Source organism: Symphalangus syndactylus, chromosome 8 (assembly GCF_028878055.3).
Source record: "Symphalangus syndactylus isolate Jambi chromosome 8, NHGRI_mSymSyn1-v2.1_pri, whole genome shotgun sequence".
NCBI classification, from domain to species: Eukaryota; Metazoa; Chordata; class Mammalia; order Primates; family Hylobatidae; genus Symphalangus; species Symphalangus syndactylus.
The window spans coordinates 56,167,883-56,190,132 of NC_072430.2; the positions used below are offsets into that span (position 1 = coordinate 56,167,883).

Consider the following 22,250-nt stretch of genomic DNA (forward strand, 5'->3'; position numbering starts at 1 on the left):
CACACACAGGAAAAGAAAAACCAAATATTGCATGTCTTCACTTATATGTGAGAGCTAAATAATAAGAACTTATGAACACAAAGAAAAAAACAACTTTGGCTGGTGGGCAGAGGGTGGGAGGAGGGAGAGGAGCAGAAAAGGTAACTAATGAGTACTGGGTTTAATACTTGGGTGATGAAATAATCTGTATAACAAACTCCCGCAACACGAGTGTACCTATGTAACAAGCTTTCACATGTACCCTTGAACCTAAAATAAAAGTTAAAAAAAAATCAGTGGTTGCCAAGAATGAAACCTAAGGTAAACTATGAACTTTAGTTAATAATAGCAGTTAATATTGGCTCATCAAATGTAACAAAAGTACCACATGAACGCAAGAGTTAATAATAGGGGAAACTGTATGTTGGGCTAAAAAGGTATATGTGAACTCTGTACTTTCTGTTCAGTATTTCTGCAAACATAAAACTACCATAAAAATATTAATTTAAAAAACAAAAGATCAACCCAATATATTTAAGAGCATTTCGAGTTTGTTTCTTTTTTTGATTAAAACTGCTATACTCTTACTTCCCCATACCCACTGCCATTTTGTTCTGCTTTTCTGTTAATAATTTTTATTAAAATATTATTTTTCATCCAGGGTGTCTTCTGGAATAATTCATTCTTGCATCTAGAGGTATATTATTCTGGTAAGATGTAGGAAAATATTTCTTTTATTTATTAATCCAATCAAAAATGATGAGTGCTAAACTAAAATTCCCAACCAAAATTCCAAAGATGAGCAAAACGAATGCCTGTGGAAATAAGAAAAAAGATAAAAGATAAGAAAGATAAAAGAAAAAAGATAAAAAGTACAATTAGATTATTTGTTAAATCTCTACTCTCTGCAATATTGTATTTTATATTTTAAAATATATTGACTTTCTTGATGCATGTAAAATAATATAAACTGACAAACTATTTCTTAAAATAGAAGTCTTGAAAAGAAAGAAACAAAAATAACCTACCCCAAACTTTTTCCACGAGAGAAAATCCTCTCTGCTAAGTTTAAGATAAAATAGTCCTGGGAATATAAAAATCAAACATGTTGATGTACTGGCACCTTTAAATTGGAGGGAAAAAAAAGAGAGGATATTGCTGGATTCAGATGTGAGGCTGGGTAACAATTTTATCAATTTTATTATGTGAACTTTTTGAAACAGAAAACTTACCAACTACACCAAATACATTTCTAATGTCAGGAACATATATTGCAAGTAAAATGATGATAATATTGAGTGCTAGAGTGATCAAAAAATGGCGAGCCCATGAGAATGGAAAATTGGAGAAAAATATCATTGTTACAGCTTTTCTGGCCTGTATTACAGAAAAATAAACATATAGCAAAGAGGAAATGTCAAAGTCCAAATATTTGCTGAGAGAAACATATATAACAACCATATTTTTGCCTCCTACATCATTTAGATTTCAAAAATACAGCATAAACTATTATTATGAAGTGTTTATACACATACTGTTTATATACTAACCCTTTCTGTGTAAGCTTCATAAAAATACTTAGCTTTAATGCTAGAAAAAATTTTCACATGCAATTTTTTTAGGTTGCATAATTTTTAAAATTACCAACAATAAAAATATGAAAAAAGTCTCAAAGAATCATTTTCATCAAATGTAACAGATTAAAAAAACAGACAATTTATAATAGAAAAAGAAATCATGCCATGGGAAAGAAATACCACTTACTATTTTATTTTATATGTTTCACAGCCTGTAAATATGAAAAAATAGTTCACTACACTTCCCATTGCTAAGAGCACAGCAGGCGGTCACATCCCAAAAAATTTATCCAGTCCCTGCTGTAATCTTGGCACTGCAGCCCACACAGGGAGGAGGCTTGAAGTCCCAGCTCTTATAAAACTCAGCATTAGAGATTCAAGACATCCATGCAGATGCATTTATACCCAAAGCCTTTGTTCCCATTTTCTCAAAAATTCTTAAGATTCTTATGTATAGTAACCAGATGCAATGAAAATCTGTTTTGCCCCTTAAATTACAATTCTAGAGCAAATAAAATATTTTCACCAAGATTGAACTAGAATGCTTATGTGAAAATAAATTTACAATAAACCCAGAAGGAGCTTATTTTTCCTGACCTGACTTTTTCCTCTTCATGCACATTTTTTTTGAAAACAGAATACAGAATTAAAGGGGGGGAAAAAACCCAAAACTTTAGAAGAACTGTAGTTTCTAAATTGGAAACAATGCTGTGGGAGAACATAAATCTAAACTAAATCTCAAAAAGCACAAATTAGCTTAGTGGCTCACTGTTATTTTTATGCTTTTATGGGGCCATATGCAAGTATGAAGTCTTTGATCAATTACTTGACAAGCGAATAACATATACAAGACTAGATGTGATTCAAACATTCTATTCTGCAAAGAATTAGTGTTTCCCTATTAGGAAGCGTCTATACTAGGCAACAAAACCCTTTAAGAGTACTTACAGGGAAGTGGATTAGAGGGACTGTCAAAAGTACAGCAAATAGTATGCATAACTTCACAGTCATGACAACAACATCATGTGATAAGTATTTACTATAACCTTTTAGTAATTCTGACTCCACTTTGTCTGTAAATAAAATAATAAGGATCACATTATACAGTACTAAGATATCAATAGTAACAAGATTGTTTTCCTTTGCACTAATGGATGATAACAGATTTTAGATCCCATTACCAAATCCTGGCCTTTCCCCTAGCCTATGAAACACAGAGACATTAATTAAATATCGTCTTGAAACCTAATACCCTTTTTCCTTTAATAAAAACCAGAATAAGCAGAACCTCTCAAATTATAATATGACAATGAATATGTATACTAAATTCTCTCTTTGGAACTTTTCCAGAATCTAAGGGTTTGAACATTTGTGCTGTTTGTTTATAAAGTGCTTTCACAAGTGTTGTTGAATTTAGTCCCTATGATAACAATACTAATACGCAGGTAGGTCCAAAAGTGTTAAATGATTTGCCTAAGATCACATAATACAAAGGGGCAGTGCCATACACCTACTTCTTTTTGGTGCTAGAGCCAGTATCTTTTCCTCAATACCACAACGTTTTCTAGAATCTCAGAGTTTGGTGCATGTTACTTTTCATCTGTGGATTCATGTTTTAGGAAAAAAAGAGGTGTTAGGGAAATGTCTTGCTTAGTAGGCCAGTGTGTGGTGGTTAGCAATAGGAGTTATACATGCCGACCAAGCTTTGCTCCACAGTGTTCTTGCATTCTCACAATGTCTCCCTAACCTCAACCCAGACAAGGGGAAAGAAGACTGAGGGTGCTCAGAAACACTGGATATCAGTGTTTTGTTGGAAAATATCAGTTTATACTTAAAATAGAATGGTGCTTTTTAACTTGAGAGTGTTTTAGAAAGGATACTTTGAGGGAAACCAAAAACAAAAGGAAACATACCTCTGTTCTCAGGGAACTTTAAGAAGAGATGAGATGAATACACAAAGCTATGATAGAAAGTGTGATATACACATATAAGTGGCCAGAGAGTTCTAAACAAGAGCTATGGAGATTCTAAACTGTGATGACACAGAACATGCTCAAATCCCACCAGTTACTAGCAACTTACTCTGAGTCTCTCAGTTCCCACATCTTTAAAATGGGGACGGTCATATACTAAACTATAGGGTTACTGAGAACATTACATGAGTCAATGAATGTGTGCTGATGTTCAAAGATGTGGGGGAAGAGATTCTCTAGAAGCAAGGAGCAGTACAAACAAAGCAAAAGGAATGTGCATCTGAGAAAATAAGTGGTCTAGTAAGTACTACAGTGGATGAAACAGTGTGTGGGTGATAGGGCTGGAAATGCATTTGAGACCTAGTAACACAGTTCTGCATGAGATGTGGCCTCAACCTGGTAGGCCACAGAAATGCAATAATGACTTACAAAGAACAGTGTATTATGATCTGAACTAAGCAGGAGTACGGATTGGAAGAAAAAGAGACCCCAAACAGGCATAACAGCTACTGTTACAATCACTGAGAGGCAAAGAGAATCTGAACTAGACTAGCGATAATGGAAACAGGAGAGAAATGAATTGCCCAAAGTATCAAAAACATACTTTACACAATGTGGGATTTGGACTAAGTAGGAGACTAAGAAGAGCCAGGAAATCTGGATTCTATTTCCAAATCTGTGAGATACTTGTGAGTCTTTGGAGAAATATGGCAAACTATTTTATTTCCATTTTCTGAATCATAAAATGAGCTATTAACACTTCTTGCTTAACAACCTCATAGACTTTTTAAATGGCCTGGTTATTATGCAATGTTTGGGTACTGGCCTGGCTCACCAGAGGAACCCTTTTCTCTTCCTTTCACAGTGTAATCAGAGCAAGTATCATTAATCTAGGTGTATACCTACAGGTCCCCTTAATCTGACAAATTTAGAAATCAAACTTTGGGAGCTCTGGATAAAAGGATCCAAAGCAGCTCCTGAATCTTGAAGAATTAGATTTATTACAAATTCAAAATAGATGTCACATGTCCACTTTCTACTTTCCCAGGATGAAAACCCTTCTTCTGAGCCAGTCACTCTGTGTTCTTAACTGAGCCATAACATATGTGAGGGATAGAGTGGTGCACGCTTCCCTGGATTCAGACAAATCTCTACAAATCTCAGAAAGGGCCTAATGGTGATCTCTGCAAGTTATATATGCCATTGAAGTCAGGAGGCTGTCCTGTTTAATACACATTGTCAAACAGGGTATTAAGTTCACAAAGATTATCACAAAGTAGCAGAAATAACACTGGATTAGTATTCAGGAAACCTGCCTTTAATTCTGTGACAGGTCACTGCACCTCTCTGGGCTTTAGTTGCTCATCTGTAAAATGAATTGGAAGCCTTAAGTTGAGGCTAGCTCTTATAAGATCTCAGGTTCAACCAGCAATTTCTTCCTATGACACAAAACTCCTGTTATCCTGATAGAAAGATATGATCAAAGGTTTTTCTTGGTTATGATTCACAATCCAAGAGCAAATCAATATCTGCCTCTTCTGTCTTTGGAGAAGAACTTACTTTTGTATCATTTATTCTATCTATCTATCTATCTATCTATCTATCTATCTATCTATCTATCCATCCATCCATCATCTATTTCATCCACTCATCTATCTGCCTACCTACCTATCTACCTATTAATCGATCATATACCTACCTATCATGTGATTTTCTTAGATGTGTATTTCTCCATTATATAAAATTTGCATACTCTGAAGAATTTGCATTGGTGGAGAAGGGATTAAATCAGAGACAACATAATGGCTTTACTTGATATTAGACAAATCCCTGTCTAGGAAACATGCCATCTACGTGATGAAAACCTTTAGCCTTTGTGTTCAAGCAACAATGCTAGATAGATAGATTATACATAGATACATACATAGATGGATGCCTAGAGCTTAAGTGACTCATATTTTTCTAAAAGATCACCTTAACAAAAACTTGTAATAAAGGAAATCTGGCTTCTATAGCACAATTTCTGAGTAGACAGCACAGTAATAAAGGCATTGGCTTTGGAGAGAGACAAAACTAGATTCAAATCCCAATTCCACTATTAACTGGCTTCAAGTATCTGGTCTAATTACTCAACCTGAATGAACCTACACTGAGCTTGCAGAGTTGTTATAAGGATTAAGTTAGGGAGTATATATAAAATACCTGACACTTTCTTAAATGTTAGCTCAATAAATGTATTAGCTTCCATCCTTCCTCCACATCCCTTTCAATCTAATACAGCTACAATTTAATACAGTTTCTAAGCACCTAATGTGATTCATGTAACAATTTCTCAGCCAGCCTGGATATTGGCAAGCCATCTGAGGTTTCTTCCAGATAGTTCTATTTATCCATAGGGAGAAGAAGGAGGTCAGTTTTTTTGGACTTTTTCTTATTGCTGAAGATCCCTAAATATAATAGTGTTTGTGCCAGGTAGCAATTTTAATAAAAGAAATACATAGCTATTCCACTATACAAAATATTTTTGGATCCCAAGAGACCTTGTTACAGTATCTTATTGACACAGAAAAGTCTTACTGAGTTCAAGTCTGTATAAAAACTAACAAACCCAACATCCAAAAATAAAGTTTATATATTTAAGTAATTTTGTTTTATTAATGATGATCAGAAAAGCTTGACAATCTCTTTTAACTTTCTTTGTAGCGTCTCTAGCAGGGCACCAAGCTCACATTGGAAATAATGCTTTTCCTGAGGGTGTACACAGAACTTTACTTTTTCTTGAGGTTCTTATCAGAATAGGAAAAAAATCAACATACAAAGCAGACAGTTTTTGCAAAAGAAATAAAACACAATTTTATTTTTGTTGCATAAATTTAAAAGAACCTGTAAAAATAATTTAAGGAGGAAGGTCATGGTGCATCATAGAATGCACATCTGCTGAATCCTGTGATAATTAGATCTGAAGGCAGAGGTGTCTGATATCTAAGTATACAGGTATAGTTCCGTGTAAAAGCCTTTCCTTTCTCAACTTGTTCTTTTGCAATTAAGATGACTGACTCACCCAACCCCCACACTTCTGAATTAGACTAATATATTGAATTCAAAATTTAAGAAAAACAGAATCATTAAAATTGCACATTTTTTCTTAGAGAAAGAATCAATGTCCCTAAGCCTGAAGTTTTACTTCAGTGTTTAAGAAAATTTTCACAAGGAGTCATTAATCTTAAACCTGAACTACCTTTCTAAAAGAAAGATAATCCAATTATTTAGGCCTCAAGAGCCACCACAGTACTGCATTGTAATTTGGTGACCTGAGCAAATTAACTTAGTAATAAAAGGCATAAGTAAAGTCTATACATTGGTGTGAGGCCATCTATGTAACTATTATTTTGTCATCTATAATTTTAAAATGTACTTACCATAAAAAGTGAGGTACCCAAAGAGTGCAGATATAAAATAAATGAGAAAGCTGAAAGCAATTGCTGTATTGGTAACATTCTGCATTCTTTTCTTTGAAGGACTAAAAGACAAAAATGGCAAAGGTAGAATAAGTGATCTGAATTATATGTAAAGAAGCAAGTATGTCCTAAGCTGGTCGAGAGAATTCCTCATTCAAGAACAACTCCATCAATAACTATACACTAGAATTCCTCATTTGAAATTAGTACACAAAGATTACACTTCTTCCTTTTTTTTTTTTTTTTGAGACAGAGTCTCGCTCTGTCGCCCGGGCTGGAATACAGTAGCGTGATCTCAGCTCACTGTAACCTCCACCTTCTGGGTTTAAGCGATTCTCCTGCCTCAGCCTCAAGAGTAGCTGGGATTACAGGTGCCCACCACCACATCTGGCTATTTTTTTTTGTATTTTTAGTAGACATGGGGTTTCACCATATTGGCCAGCTTGGTCTTAAACTCCTGACCTCAGGTGACCCACCTGCCTCGGCCTCCCAAAGTGCTGGGATTACAGGCGTGAGCCACTGTGCCCAGCCTCAAAGATTACACTTCTAGGAAACATTCTTAACTTGGACAGAACTAACTCTTGTTTGTTTTGTTTTAAACTAACACTTAGGATCCACTGATGAGAGGAAAGGATTAATAAAAGAGGATGTCATTCAATCTGAAAGCCTTAGAGGTAAAAAGATACACAATATATTTAAAATATTCCAGGATTCCACAGTACCTTTGAAGTTCACAGTATATGGGCAATATTGAGGTATGGCAGAGAAATGAAAAAGCCATGGTTGGTAAGGCATAAGCACTCTGAAAAAGATTTTAAAAAGACAAAATTATTAAATGCCACTCTACTGAAACCATTATTTCATTTGACAACAAACTCAATTCTTTAAAAAATCCATTTGATTACACTTATTTCATCTTTAATGAGTTCTCTCTTTATAAAATAAGAATTTTTTAAAAGAGAAAAACACTTGTGATCCAGCAAATATTTTATTTGATAGTGGGCTTGCCTGTACTAGCCAGAATATTTTTTGTTTGGCTTCCCATACCATGCTGCTTTTACTACAATCACTACTTCTACATTATCTGGATAAGATTTTAAAAATTACATACGATAAATAATATTTAAATGAGATAAAAATAACATTTTAGAAATGTTCTTTTTTAATTCCCTGTCTTCTAAATGTACGCACAATTTAAATGTATCTTATTACTCTAAGCAGCACTAATAGTTAATGCTCTTGAACCTGCTTTCATGAACTCAACCCAAGGGAATAATGAAAATATTAATCACATTTTAATATTGCCAGCATCTTTGATTAGGATCTCTTTCAATGGGAATGAATATCATTTATTCTAGACCTACAAACTCTTAAGAGATCCAATGTAATATACAAGTATAAGGTTTTGTTTTTATTATTAGAATACTTAAGAGTCAGAGTAAAGCAAAAAAAGTTACCTTTTAAGTGAAAATACCATCTTTACCAAACAGATGATGGTGATCTATTTCCTCCTTTCTGCTCTAAAAAAATTTCCACTTAACTAACTTTAGGCTCTTAAACAAAAGAAATTCCAGAAATGAAGACCTGTCTTGGGACATAATGCCTAGAGTCTTAAAATATTTGAAGGGGGTTAGGAGAGAGGAAGCTGTAGTGTTTCCTGAGGCTGGACTAGGAAAATGAGAGTTTAATTCACAAATTCTCTATTTCATATACTGCTCAATTTCCTGGCTTGTCAATTACCCTACCTAGATCTTTAAGGCACCTGGAGGTCTTTACCATGTAAAAGATGTGGTAATTTCCCTTTTGGGACCAGAGAGATATTTCTCATTTAAAAACTAGAGATAAAAAGGAAAATTCTGCATGGCAGAGTAACCAAGCTAACATTCTACACTAATAGAGTTTTACATGAGCAGGGGGGATTCTAGCATCTGGGACCTATATAAAATAGCATTTCAGCAGTCAGAAAGTACAGACGAATAAGTCTGCAGCAACAGGGAAGACTTTGAGCTCTTCTAGAGTGGTAAAGCAGAGACCATCCATGTCACAGTTGTCTCCTCTGCTGATGCTCAGGAGCTCTTACAGGCATTTCCAGTATCCTATGGCTCTTAGGGAAGGCAAAGGGACTTGGTCTCCTAGTCTCTACTCCTGGCATCATAAATTTCAACTTTGGAATGTCGGCCAGAAGATATATTGGCAGTGCTCAATCCCTAGTCCAATGATGAGGCTGTTTAGTTACAGACCAAGGTTCTACTCACAGGGGAAGAGTTTTTGATATAATTGGCTATTTAGCTTTACAAGTCCAGAGGGCAACAGGAGGTCTGTATACACAGAGGACCTTATTGGCCAGACCAGACATTCGGTAAATCTGTTCTTTTAGGCAGAGGCCCATTTAAAACAGGCTCCATTTAAAGGCATGCCAGGAAAAAAAAAAAAAAAAAAAAAGGTGGCTGTTTCATAATAGGCCACCCTGTGTTAAATAATAGTATTCTTCTGGTAGGCAATCCTATACTTAGCACTTTCAGGAAAATTAATTAGTTACAGGTACAAAGACCTAAGAGACCCTGTTACACAAACCTCTTAAAACTTGAAATCTGAAAAATCAACTGAAAGTATCTGTTAATAACTTACACACCTCTTTGGAGAAATGAAAGAGCTTTGGCTTACAATCATCTGTTGCATTTGAAATCTGTTTAAGAGTATTGAGGGGAAAAAGAGAAACAACAGCCATTAAATTTCAGAATATATCAATAAAAATGATGAATTTATTATTACTAGGCTTTCAAATCAAAGTATTTCAAAACAAAGTTCTAAAATGCAATATAAACATTACTTTTTCATTAATCAGAAAAGAATCATTAGTCTTTCTTTTCTTTTTAGTTAAAATAAAAAGGAAGAAATTGAAAAGAAAATATAAGGTATTACCTGGATGCATTTCTCTACATAATTTAATGTCAGAGGACAAGGGATGGACCATTTTTTAATTATTACCTAAAAAAGTAAACAGAATCAGCACTCAGATCATTTCTTATAAAATTAATAAGAAACTGAATTTAAGTAGGTCAGTATCATTTCAATTAATCTCATACCATATTAAATAAGATGCTAATAGAAGAATCTCTGCTTCTGTGACTTTTCCCGGTTAGAATTGGGTCAACATTTAACATGGTCACCTGTGGTAGGGAGGCGGTTGGAGACTGCAGGGTTTTAAGTAGAGATCTCCCCCATTAAAGACTAAGGGTACTCCTGTGTCAACTTTCAAAATTCCAACAGCATCAAGGCCTTTTTTTTTTAAGTGCAACTCAAAACAGGAACATGATGTTTTCAGTGACTGTCATACAGGAATATGGTTATTTGTGGAGTAGGTATTAGTGAAGAGAGAAACATTTAATAGCAGTTTATGGAAAGGCCACAGGAAGAAATAACTACAGACTTTATACACAGGAGGAGCTCAAGGATTTCTGATGTATGCATTAAGTGCTGCCCCTCCTTACTTTTACAGATCTGAATTATTTTTGGTGAATGTGGAGAAAGCTGGCTGGAATAACAGCATATAGCTAGGGAACTCCAGCTGGTAAAAATAAATTAAAAAAAAAACATCAAAAGAAATCCAGAGGGATGCTGTTTCCCAGAATTAATCAATGAAAATGTTTCATGTTTTTACTCTTAATTGTGGCCATCCTGTTATCAGACCTATAGCTGTGGCTCTGTCAATATTACCATTGTTGCTGTTGTTTCAGGGCACATAATTACTCTGTAAATGTTTGCTCCAGGCTGAATCCCAGTGCACAAAGGGAGAAGAAGGAATAAAGGAAGTATTTGTCCTTTGTAGGAGACCAATACGTAAACACAATTTCTATTCCTACTCGGTATTTACCTAGTTTTGGATTTTGACTAATTTAATCAAAATTTTACACAGTGATAAAACAAATATAAGGAAAACATATACTTTTAGGATTAAGTTAATGAGTGAACTAAAGAATCACTCTTAATTAAAAACCTCACCAAGAAAAAAATTACTGTAGAAGGATAAACTAGACAAGCTGCTTTGACATTTCTAGGTAAGTTTTCAATATGACATAAAATGAAACGGTCAACTTACCAAAAGGAAATAACAAAATCAAAAGCAATAATCTCACCATCATTATCTTGATAGGTTTTCAAAGAAAAAAAAAACAACAACAAAAAACGATGAGGATGGGGTGAGGGTGAAACTGCTCCAAATTCAGTTTCTTTTCTTGTTTTTTTAAGACAGGGTCTCACTCTGTCACCCAGCCTGGAGTGCAGTAACACAATCTCAGCTCACTGCAACTTCCACCTCCCAGGCTCAAACCATCCTCCCACCTCAGCCTCCTGAGTAGCTGGGACTACAGGTGCGTGGCCACCACACCCAGCTAATTTTTGTGTTTTTTGTAGAGACAAGATTTTGCCATGTTGCCCAGGCTGGTCTCGAACTCCTAGGCTCAAGTGATCCGCCTGTCCCAGGCTCCCAAAGTGTGGGATTACAGGCATGAGCCACTGCACCAGCCCAAATTCAGTTTCTTATATTTTCCCCTAACTAACAGTGGTAGTGTTGGCAGAAAAAACCATTTACTGAGGACTTGCTGTGCACCAGGTACCTTGATACACTCTGTATGTGAGCTGCCTCATTTATCAGTTGTTATTTCTTAAGCTTTCAAGTCAAAATATTTCAAAGCAATGCTCCAAAATGCAATATTATCATTAATTTTTATTAATTTGAAAAAAATAAGTAGTAGCCTGATTTTATATTAATAGACAGTTCAGTTACTACAGCTAATTTCTTTGCAAAGATCCATCCCAACTCCAAGCCTGCATGGTGGTATGGGGTGGATAGAGATGATGTCCCACAAAGCAGAAGTACAGAATGGGAGTGAAACGAGACCCAACAACAAAGAGGAAAGATTAACAGGAAGTCCTTGCTCAGGTTGGTAAGAAGGTAAGTCTTGGGGTTGGAATGACAAAGGGAAAAAGGAGATTAAGTATTAAAAATATTTGTTCACTTGCACAAAAGGCCTCCCTTCCTTCTCTCTGCTCTAAGCCCTTTGCATCTTTTGTGGCTCAACTCAAGTTGTATTTCCTTTAAAATCCTTCTTTACTCTAGTTCTCACTGAGCCTTCTCTCCTCTCAACTCTTGAGACTCTTATTCTGAAGCAAATATATCAATACTTACTTAAATATTGCACACATTGTTCTCCATGTTTGAAAAGAAATTTATCTCCCCTACTAGATTGACAGATCCTTAAGACTAGTGTCCAGGTAAAATTTCCACACCCTAAAATGCCTAACATAGTGTTCAGTAGAAGGAAAGCTTCTGACTAAAATCCATTTAAATAATTCTCTATTTCAGGCCAGTGCAGTGGCTCACGCCTATAATCTCAGCACTTTGGGAGGCCAAGGTGGGACGATTGCTTGAACATAGGAGTTCAAGTCTAGCCTGGGCAACATAATGGGGCTCCGTCTCTACAAACATTTAAAAAAAAATTTATCTGGCCAGGCGCGGTGGCTCACGCCTGTAATCCCAGCACTTTGGGAGGCTCAGGCAGGCAGATCACGAGGTCTGGAGATCGAGACCATCTGGCTAACACGGTCAAACCCTGTCTCTACTAAAAACACAAAAAATTAGCCGGGCATGGTGGAGGGTGCCTGTGGTCCCAGCTACTCGGGAGGCTGAGGCAGAATGCTGTGAACTTGGGAGGCAGAGCTTGCAGTGAGCTGAGATGGTGCCACTGCACTCCAGCCTAGGCGACAGAGCGAGACTCCATCTCAAAAAAATAAATAAATAAATAAAAAATTATCCAGGCGTGGTGGCATGTGGCTGTAGTTCTAGCGACTCAGGAAGCTGAGGCAGAAGAATCACCTAAGCCCAGCAGTGAGTCTCTAGTGAGCTATGATCATGCCACTGCACTCCAGTATGGGTGACTGGAGAGAGTGAGATTCTGTCTCTTAAAAAAAAAAGTTGTCTAACTGGATTACCAACCTATTAAACCGCTGCTTAGAATACTAATCTGTACTTAAGATAGAACTTTTAGAACGAATGGTAATCCGTTTGTGTTCTAAAATACACCAAAAAAAAGTAAATTTATCAAAAAAAGGTAAATCTATCTTGTTGGTATCATTCTGAGACACTGATAAAATTTATTTTTAAAACTGCAAAATATTTTAGAGGGGGCAAAAATTTAGGTTAAGTTTTTTTACTGAAAATACAGATCTGGGAGAACAGATAAAATATAGGTTTTAATTTACATTATTCAAAGAATATAAGAAAATAATAGTTTCTGAACTGATTTTTTAAAATGTGATATAAATGCTATACATATTTACAAACACGTATTGACAAAAATAATAAGTGAAAAACTGGTATCCTTCCAAAATTCTGGGTTAGTATATATACGTTTCCTTTTCCTAACCACTAAGTATTTTAAAAGCTAACATTCAGAGAATCTAAAATAAATACGGCAGCTGGGCATGGTGGCTCACGCCTGTAATCCCAGCACTTTGGGAGGCCGAGGTGGGTGGATCACTTGAGGTCAGGAGTTCAAGACTTGCCTGACTAACACGGTGAAACCCCATCTCTACTAAAAATACAAAAAAAAAAAAAAAATAGCATGCACCTGAAATTCCAGGTACTTGGGAGGCTGAGTCAGGAGAATTGCTTGAACTCGGGAGATGTAAGTTGCAATGAACTGAGATCGTGCCACTGCACTCCACCCTGGGTGACAGAGCAAAACTCTGTCTCTAAATAAATAAATAAATATGCCAATTAAAAAGAATATTTAAAAAAGCATACAGAGTATTCTTCATTGCCCCACTGTAGATTAAACTGTGCTCACAGGTAAAAATCTGAGCAAATGGTTTATAAGGCATTACAATAAATGTAGAATATGGGTATTTTTCCATATGGCTGCTACATTAGAAATCTGCATTGAATTAAAGAGTATCTGTCATGACAGAAACAAAACTACAGTAGACATATCATATCAATACATTTAACCTGCTTTAAGCTATTGGCTATGAAAACTAAATTACTCCTATCTATGCAATGATTGCATTGCCAATTATCTGTGAGAGAAAAATTCAATATGTTATCTATACTGATTCTCTTTAATATCCATACATTCATTTGCATATGTAGGCCACTTCTAACCACACTTCTCAACAATCAAATTATGATGGAAATATTTAGTTTTTTTCTTTTTCAATATGGAGCCTACAAAGTGTATGTTCAATTCACTTATTTGTAAGATATGTCAGACAACTGGGAAGAGGACGAATGATTTTAATATTGTTAAATTCAACAAATGTAAACACTGTTAAATGTTTTTAGTTTTAAGAGCATTCAATAGAGGATAAATGCTTATATACACTAAAATCAGGGTCACTTCCACTTTGTTTAAATAATTTAAAGTTATTTTATCCCTGTGTCTCAGAAGATAGCTTAGCCTAAGTTAAATGCACCCTAGGTTGTTTTGACAGCTTTGAAATCTGGCTCTTTAATATGGCTTAACTACTGATGTGCTGTCTTGCTCTTACATATGGCTGTTTCTTTCATGCATTTTCAAAAACAAGAAAGAGTTGAACCAAGCTCATGAAAAGCTCATTTGGACATGTATATTCTTGGAAAGTTAAATATGTTTATTTCTACTTAAGGTTTGACATTTAGATACTGATTATGGAATAAACTGCTATACAAAGAAAAAAGACAAAAAATTTCACATGAAGGTACTATCTTTAGAATGTTAAGATGTTTTGGGAGAATTAGAAGGAAATAAATTTAAATTCTCTTTTATCTTTATATTATTTTATAATATCAAAATAAGTTAAATTTACCATCTGATATTTTTATATAATAAAAATGAGCTAATTAAAAAATAAGGAATATATCCCACATGTGAAGAAAAATATTTGTAGTAGTGTTTTTATGAGAATTTATGCTGAATAAACCAGACAAAATAGGAGAATTCAGTCAACCCAGTTCTTACTAGATCTCCTCAATGTAGTACCAGAAGCTCTGTTTTTTTCATTAATGGAATAAAGTTTCAAAATTAAGATGACTAGTCTCAAACAGATTTTACAGATTAGAACCAGACTGATTCTTCATACAATATGGTACAGGAATAAATTTACACACCTACACAAAGAATTACACTCCATCTAAGATTTTAACAGAATTGGCATGCTCTCCTCTCTAGTTAACCACGAGAAATGCTGAATTTGAAATGCTGTTCTAGCTAAGCCTCTTCAAAATAGATACAATGAAGGAAATAATTTAATGGAACAAAAGTGCTTTTAATAACACAATGAAATAAAACGAGATATCCTTCCCAACACAAAACAGTTAAAAGTAAAAAAGACATTAACACAATGAGTCCAATTTTAGTGAGGAGATAAGCAATGTATTATATTTTAAACTTACCACAAGAGCAAAGAACATCATAAAGAAAAATGATAAACTACTTGTGTAGCCAAGAAAGCCTGTAAAATAACAGTAAAATAAAAAGCAAATTATAAGGAAAGTGATTTTAACGTACAACTAAAGCTATACATCTTAGGCATGTTTTCTATTACAGTGGTTGGTATCTGGGGCTTAGGGCTCAGAATAACAACATTCCAACTATCTGTCACAGATCATTTATGTAGCTCTGTACAACAGAATTGGAACTGGCTTACCACTAATGGTACACTGTAAGGAAAGTCTGCTCTTTAATGTTCTGCTGTAAAGATTTTATTTTAGTGGGGCAGACAAAATACTACTGCAAACCAAGTAATAGGTTAACTAGGCAGGGCTGAAGGCTGAACAACCTAAAATAAGGCCAAGTTTAAAATTATTCACAACCACCATCCTTCTGCCAAAAATGTGGTACTGTGAAATTTTAAAGCCCCTTAATACTTGCCTCTCTTTCCCTCCCTCCCTTCTTTCCTTTTTCTAAACAAATAATGTGCTCTATAAAGACTTACCTATTTTGGGAAGAAGTGCAAGAGGGAACACAATGCCAACGCATATGATTATTAGTAGTGTTTGTCCATCGAGATACCAATATCTATTATAAAAAAATTTCTACTTTAGGCATGGGACTCCAGTGTTTGCTCTGACACACATACACACACACACACACACACACACACACGCACACACACACGAGTTATAACCATTACAACCAGCCATTAGGAAAAGCCTACTTCCTTTCATTAAAATGTTCTTGTGGGATCCTATTTTTCTTATTAATGAATTTACATTTAGAAATGAATAAAAACAAAGAGATGCCATTTTCAACTACCAAATTAATAAATATTTAAAAATAGGATAATAGTCAACATTAGTGAGGAGTGATGAGGCGTGTAAAAAGCTGGTGAAAATGCAAATTACATAAATTACCTTTCTGGAAAGCAATTTGGCAATAGATATAAAGAATTTTCAAATAATTATATACTTGAAAACACTTATAAAAGACTATTAAAAATAATAAGAACAAAGACTTTTTGTAAATTTTTATTTTATTTAAGTTCCGGGGAACATGTGCAGAATGTGCAGGTTTGTTACATGGGTATACATGTGCCATGGTGGTATGCTGCACCTATCAACCCGTCATCTAGGTTTTAAGCCCTGCATGCATTAGGTATTTGTCCTAATGCCCCCTCTCCCCTTGCCCCCCACCCACCGACAGGCCCCAGTCTGTGATGTTCCCCTCCCTGTGTTCATGTGCTCTCACTGCTCAACTCTCACTTACGAGTGGGAACATGCAGTGTTTGGTTTTCTGCTCCTGAAGAACAAAGACTTTTATAAAAAGATGTTTACTGAAAACATTTAAAATAATAAAAATTGAAAACAAACCTCCAAGACCATGATAATTTTGAAATAACAATATACTGAATATTCAGTAAACATCATATATTTGTGTGTATATAGCATGATAATTTTGAGGAAAAACATAGATGCATTAAAAATGGAAAGGAACTAAAATATATTGATAGCCATTATCTCTGGGTGGTAAAATAATGGTCACTTTTCTTCTTTATAGTTTTCTATATACATTTTTCCATATTTCAGGAAAGGGCATTAATCACCAATTGTAAAATATTAAAATTTTCATATAAAGGCATTAGAATACAGAATGAGAAAAAGGTAGGTTAACGTGATTTTGTCTTTGTTCATTGAAAAAAACAAAACTGGATGCACATATAAAGCCAGAAGGATATACTTAAAATATGAAAAAGTAGATATTTTTATGTGATAGCAATATGAGCAATATGTGAGATAGATATGTACACATTTTTAAAAGTTAAAGTTAATTCCCAAGACCTCAATAGATTTGTATGTAAAGGAGAAACAATTCATGAAAGAAATACAACTAGTAAATACACATGAAGAAAATCCAATACTGGTGCTAATTAAAGAAATAATGAGACTGTTGCAATTAATCTAGCAAAATTAGTAAACAAAAATATTCAAGGATGTGGCACAATTGGACTTCATACATTGCTAGTGATCTTGCCAATTAGTACTATCTCTTGGAAAAACAATGATTATATGTAGCAAGAGCAATAAAAATGTAGTGGCAATCTACTCTAAGAAAATAAAATAGAGAAAATTCTATGTATGTGAAGCTGTTGAATACATTATTATAATATTGAGAAGCTGGAGGAAAACTCTATACACCCAATATTTGAAAATATTTAGAACAGCATACTCAATGGAATGTTATGTGGCTTTAAGAAAAAACACAATGAATAAAATGGAAAACGATGATGATATAAATGTAATTATTAACTATAGTTTTGAAAGCTTTTGGGAAAAATTCAAAAGAATTAAAAGGACAGTGACTAGGTTAGAGATGTTATGCATGATTTTTCTTTGCTTTTTTTTCTAAATTTTTTTTATCATAGCTGTTAGATATTTACACTTAAGTGTATACACATACATACACACGCACAATAGTAACAAAATAAAACTTATGCAAAAATGGGAGCTCGGGGCATCAAAGACCAATAGGGACTTTTTCAAATTGTTTGGTAGACAATATCAAAATTCCCACTTTGCAATAATGCATCCTCTTTCATTCTCTACCAGATAGCCAGTCTCCCACTGCCATGTTAAATTAGGTAAAGGTCTTCTACATGGATTTCAACCAGTGGCTTCTAACATGAACTTAATTGTTACTGTTGGGTGCTGACAACTTCCTCTTTAACAGAACAAGAGGAGAGGCAGCTGCAGAAACAGCACCACGATGACACTTTTCCCTTCTCCACCCTAATTTGTGTTATTAGGAAATACATATGCCAGAAACTATAACCTATGCATAAGTATTTACAGCTTTAGTGGACCTGAAGCTTTGCTCTCTCCATTTGCACATGCCCCTCAATTCCTGGTATGCAGGAAGTACTAAAAGAGTACACATATCAATAATACAAAAATGATACTCCACATGTTTATCTTCTAGTCACTCTTGAGTAAGAATCAAAACAGAAACTTCAAAAGATCTTTCATTGAGGAACACCTGGCAACCAAATTTCTGAAGCTGGCAAAAGGCCCAGGGCTCTATGTCTGAAATGTGTTTCCTTGTGGGACCCAATATTAGACGCAGACAGTTGCAGTGCCAGGAGGAAAAATGCCCAAAGGAGTACCAAAGTAGATTCCATCTGTTAGTTTTGCTGTCCCTCGTAGATAACAATACTGCATTATACACTTGAAAATCTGTTGAGAGTGCAGATTTCATGTCAAGTGTTCTTACCATAATAAAATAAAACAAAAAATTATTATAAGCCAATTTCACTCTTTAAAAGAAAAAAAAATGTCATGAAGCTAAAGTTGTACAAAAGGGAGCATTTAATCCCCAGGACCAGGACTCTTTTCTCTTGCATAGGAATAAAAGAACACTTTTTGAAATTCTGTACACCAGTTACTTTATACTATTTCAGATCACAATTCATTTATGACCATGAAAGTCATATAACTGACCAAAGCACTGAACTGTGGGACTGAAGATAACTTTACCTCCTCCCAGCAGTAACTCAGAATCACAGTTATGGAATGTTAGAGCTGGAGGAGACCTTAGAGATCATCTGGCTCAACAACTTCATTTTTTATGTCTGTAAAATCAGCAAAAGGAAGATGATGATCTTAGTGACAGTAGCAATGGAAATACTTTCAGATACTACCTCATTTATTTCAAGATCATGCTTTGCATTCTCCTTTTCATAGGATTGAACTTTAAATTCTTAATATAAAAATAATTATACTGTAAAATGTAATTTCTCTAACCTTGTCTTGGCTACCGGTTATTGTTAATCATCTCTTATCCTTAATAATTCATCTTAATAAAGCCAATTTTAAATACAGTGCTTTTCTTTACCATTCATTAACAATAAAGGCAACACTGTAAAGCACAGTAAAATTAGTTTAGATTTCACGTGTGTGTCACAGACAAATGAATTGTGTTTCTCAATGGATATTTTCCAAAGAACAGAAATTATTAAACTTACAAAATAAAACTGCTGCCTGAGAAAAAAAACTAGTAAAAAGAAATCTCAAAAAGTACATATTAAATACATTTATTTTGTAAATAAGCATTTTAGAAGAATGTACTAACTTTAATTTTTTCCTAAGGGGGGAATAAAGAATGATCTAACAGAACTCCTGTTTTCCTACTGTGATCTAAATATACATTCTCTTTAAGCCAAAAGAATTAGAGTAAAAACCTTTATACTTCCTAGAGAACTTGTTTGATCTGTGGATTTAATCCTGTATGATAAAAATGTTCCAAGTATGAAATATAGAGTATAAATCCTTAGCTTTGGCATGCAGATGTTTTGTTCCATATTTTAATGAAAACCAGATTTATTTATAAGTCGCTTTAATTTCATTCTCGAAAGGAATGGAACAAGAGTATCATATGTTCTGAATTAGGATCTTACTCACATCCCATATCAATTATGTAACTAAAATGCAAGACAACTTAATTGTGTCAATCATATTCCCCTGACAAGATCATTAAATGTTAACAGACAGCTTCCAACTTTAACAGCCACAGATTTTAAAAATGTAAGTTATTCTATGAAATATATAGATATATCATGAAAGTTCAGTATAAGTATTATAGCTTCTAACTTCTAATAGAATATTATGAACAGAGTTTCATTCTGATATCTTTATAAAGATTTATATTTCAAAGGTACACCAAGCTCACAGATAACCCAGAAAATTAGCATACCTGAAAGATCTTAATTAAAATTTATTGTAAATCAAACCCTAAAATAAAAGCTTATCAATATCATGTTGATCTCATAGAAGAAATACTGCCATGTAAGTCTATCTAGAAAAAAACTGTCCTTTATGGATAGTAAAGTCAATTATCATAATATTTGTTTCTTACTTATTTTCTAGCATCAAGCTTTCAAGACTAATGATTTATCTGCATTCAAATAAGTTAATATAATTAGCCAAAATAAATGAATATATATTACATTTAAAACAAGATAAGGTTGTTAAAAAGACGTACAATTTTAAAATGTAACAGAGATGATGCAAACTGACCACAGTATTTTGAAGTATATGATTTTAAAAATCGATTTCTAACATGTAAAAATAATATTTTAATCAATTTTCTATTAATATGAGTGAGATGGAAGTTCATTTTAATTTTTATTTAAAAAAACAAAAAAATCAATGCAACAATATAAATCATTTGCCAATTATTTAAAATGAAGCTATGGTAAAAATATCACATTTAGAGAAAGAAGACCTGAATTTCAATACTAGTTCTGCCACATACTACTTTAATTATTTCTAAAATATTACATATATTTATAATCCCTCCTCTTTCCACCGACATATGACAATAAAAGAATATAAATAGGAGCCACCAAATTCGGGACCAAGAAAAAAGAAAACACATGTGACAACTGTTGGAATTAATACAGTTATATTAATTCAAATGTGTCACATTTGACTCTGAGCTTCCTGGCAGTCAGGGCAAAAAGGGAAACACCACCTTTAATATAGTAATTATTAGAATTCCTTAATTCTCCACATTTACACTGTGCTATAAGCTTGTGTACACACATGATTGTTTATACACATGCTATTAGCATGTGTATATATATCTTACTTGATCATCCCAGCAACTTTATTAAGAAGGCAATATTGGTACCCCCATTACATTACATAAAAAAACCTAAGGCTCCAAGTACTTTATATAGTCAAAAGAAGTTAAATTAAGTTCTTGAGATTATTGAATATCAAATGGATAGAACACACATCTCCTTACTCTTAGTCTAGCCCTCTTTATTCTACCTCATATTGCCTTGAGTTATTAACCCTAAAATATAAATTTCTCACATAGAATTTGAGTAATAGAAGGTACCCTCAATGTTTTTTACAGCAAATACAAAAATGAATTTCACATAGCTACTTCTTATAGGAATTATTTATCAACCTAAGCATAAAATCAAAATGTAACTAGATAAAGCTGTAGATAAAATAAGGTAGTTGTGAGTATCAGATGTGATAATGCATGTGGAAACCTCATTCACTGTAAAGTATCATACAAAGGAACAATATCTTCTGATGAAGAGAAATCATTTAGGACTTCTACTTGTCTTTTTTTAACTACATTTTCTTGATAGTTTCTATTCAGATCTAAAGTATACCACACTTTTCTTACAAATACGTATTTGCAGTTGTCTAAGTAGAATTCTTTAATGGAAGCTGAATTGTAAAAGCTAAAAACTAATTTTTGAAACCTTTCCTTGCATTCCAGAACAAGTTCAATTATTGAAGCAGAACAACCCAGTATTCAAATCTAAAAGTCTGACAGGTTTTGTACTGTGGTTTGAAACTTAACTATGTGAAATAACTTGATGGCAATTAAAATGATTTATTGTGTCTTTTCAAGTTCATTTTTCTAAAATGTTCTTGTTCTACACAGTGAAAAGTACAATTAATTTTGTTTTTTCCCTATAAAGAGGTGAGTCAAAAATGTAAGATGCATTTTTTAAATAAAGAAAGATAAAAGAGATACAATGTAGTTTAGTGTTGTTTATAATATTGTTCAAAAACAGGAAATGAAACAACTAAGTCCTTGCAAATAATTTATTTTTTTGCCATGGTATATAATAGGAATTTCAAACAGGTATAGTTGTAACTGCCACATTTTTTATCACTATGATTTGCTGAGAAATGACAGCAATATCATTCACTCCCCTCCTTTAAGACCTGTACTGTCAGTATATTCAACCTTCTCCCATCCCCA

General features: G+C 33.9%; 1 protein-coding gene across 2 annotated transcripts in view; it reads right to left on the bottom strand.

The window, feature by feature from the left end:
• Positions 1-586: 586 nt before the first annotated feature.
• SLC38A6 (solute carrier family 38 member 6) overlaps positions 587-22,250 on the bottom strand; it is a 67,235-nt gene continuing 45,571 nt past the window's right edge. For both annotated transcript variants that reach the window (XM_055289172.2, XM_063644541.1), the window contains exons 7-16: positions 15,961-16,043; positions 15,419-15,477; positions 9,910-9,975; positions 9,620-9,673; positions 7,710-7,789; positions 6,949-7,049; positions 2,505-2,629; positions 1,212-1,356; positions 1,008-1,102; positions 587-794 (exon numbers count right to left, since the gene is read on the bottom strand). In XM_055289172.2, the coding sequence (XP_055145147.1) occupies positions 714-794; positions 1,008-1,102; positions 1,212-1,356; positions 2,505-2,629; positions 6,949-7,049; positions 7,710-7,789; positions 9,620-9,673; positions 9,910-9,975; positions 15,419-15,477; positions 15,961-16,043 (889 nt within the window). In that variant the 3' untranslated portion in view covers positions 587-713. The remainder of the gene's footprint in view (positions 795-1,007; positions 1,103-1,211; positions 1,357-2,504; positions 2,630-6,948; positions 7,050-7,709; positions 7,790-9,619; positions 9,674-9,909; positions 9,976-15,418; positions 15,478-15,960; positions 16,044-22,250) is intronic.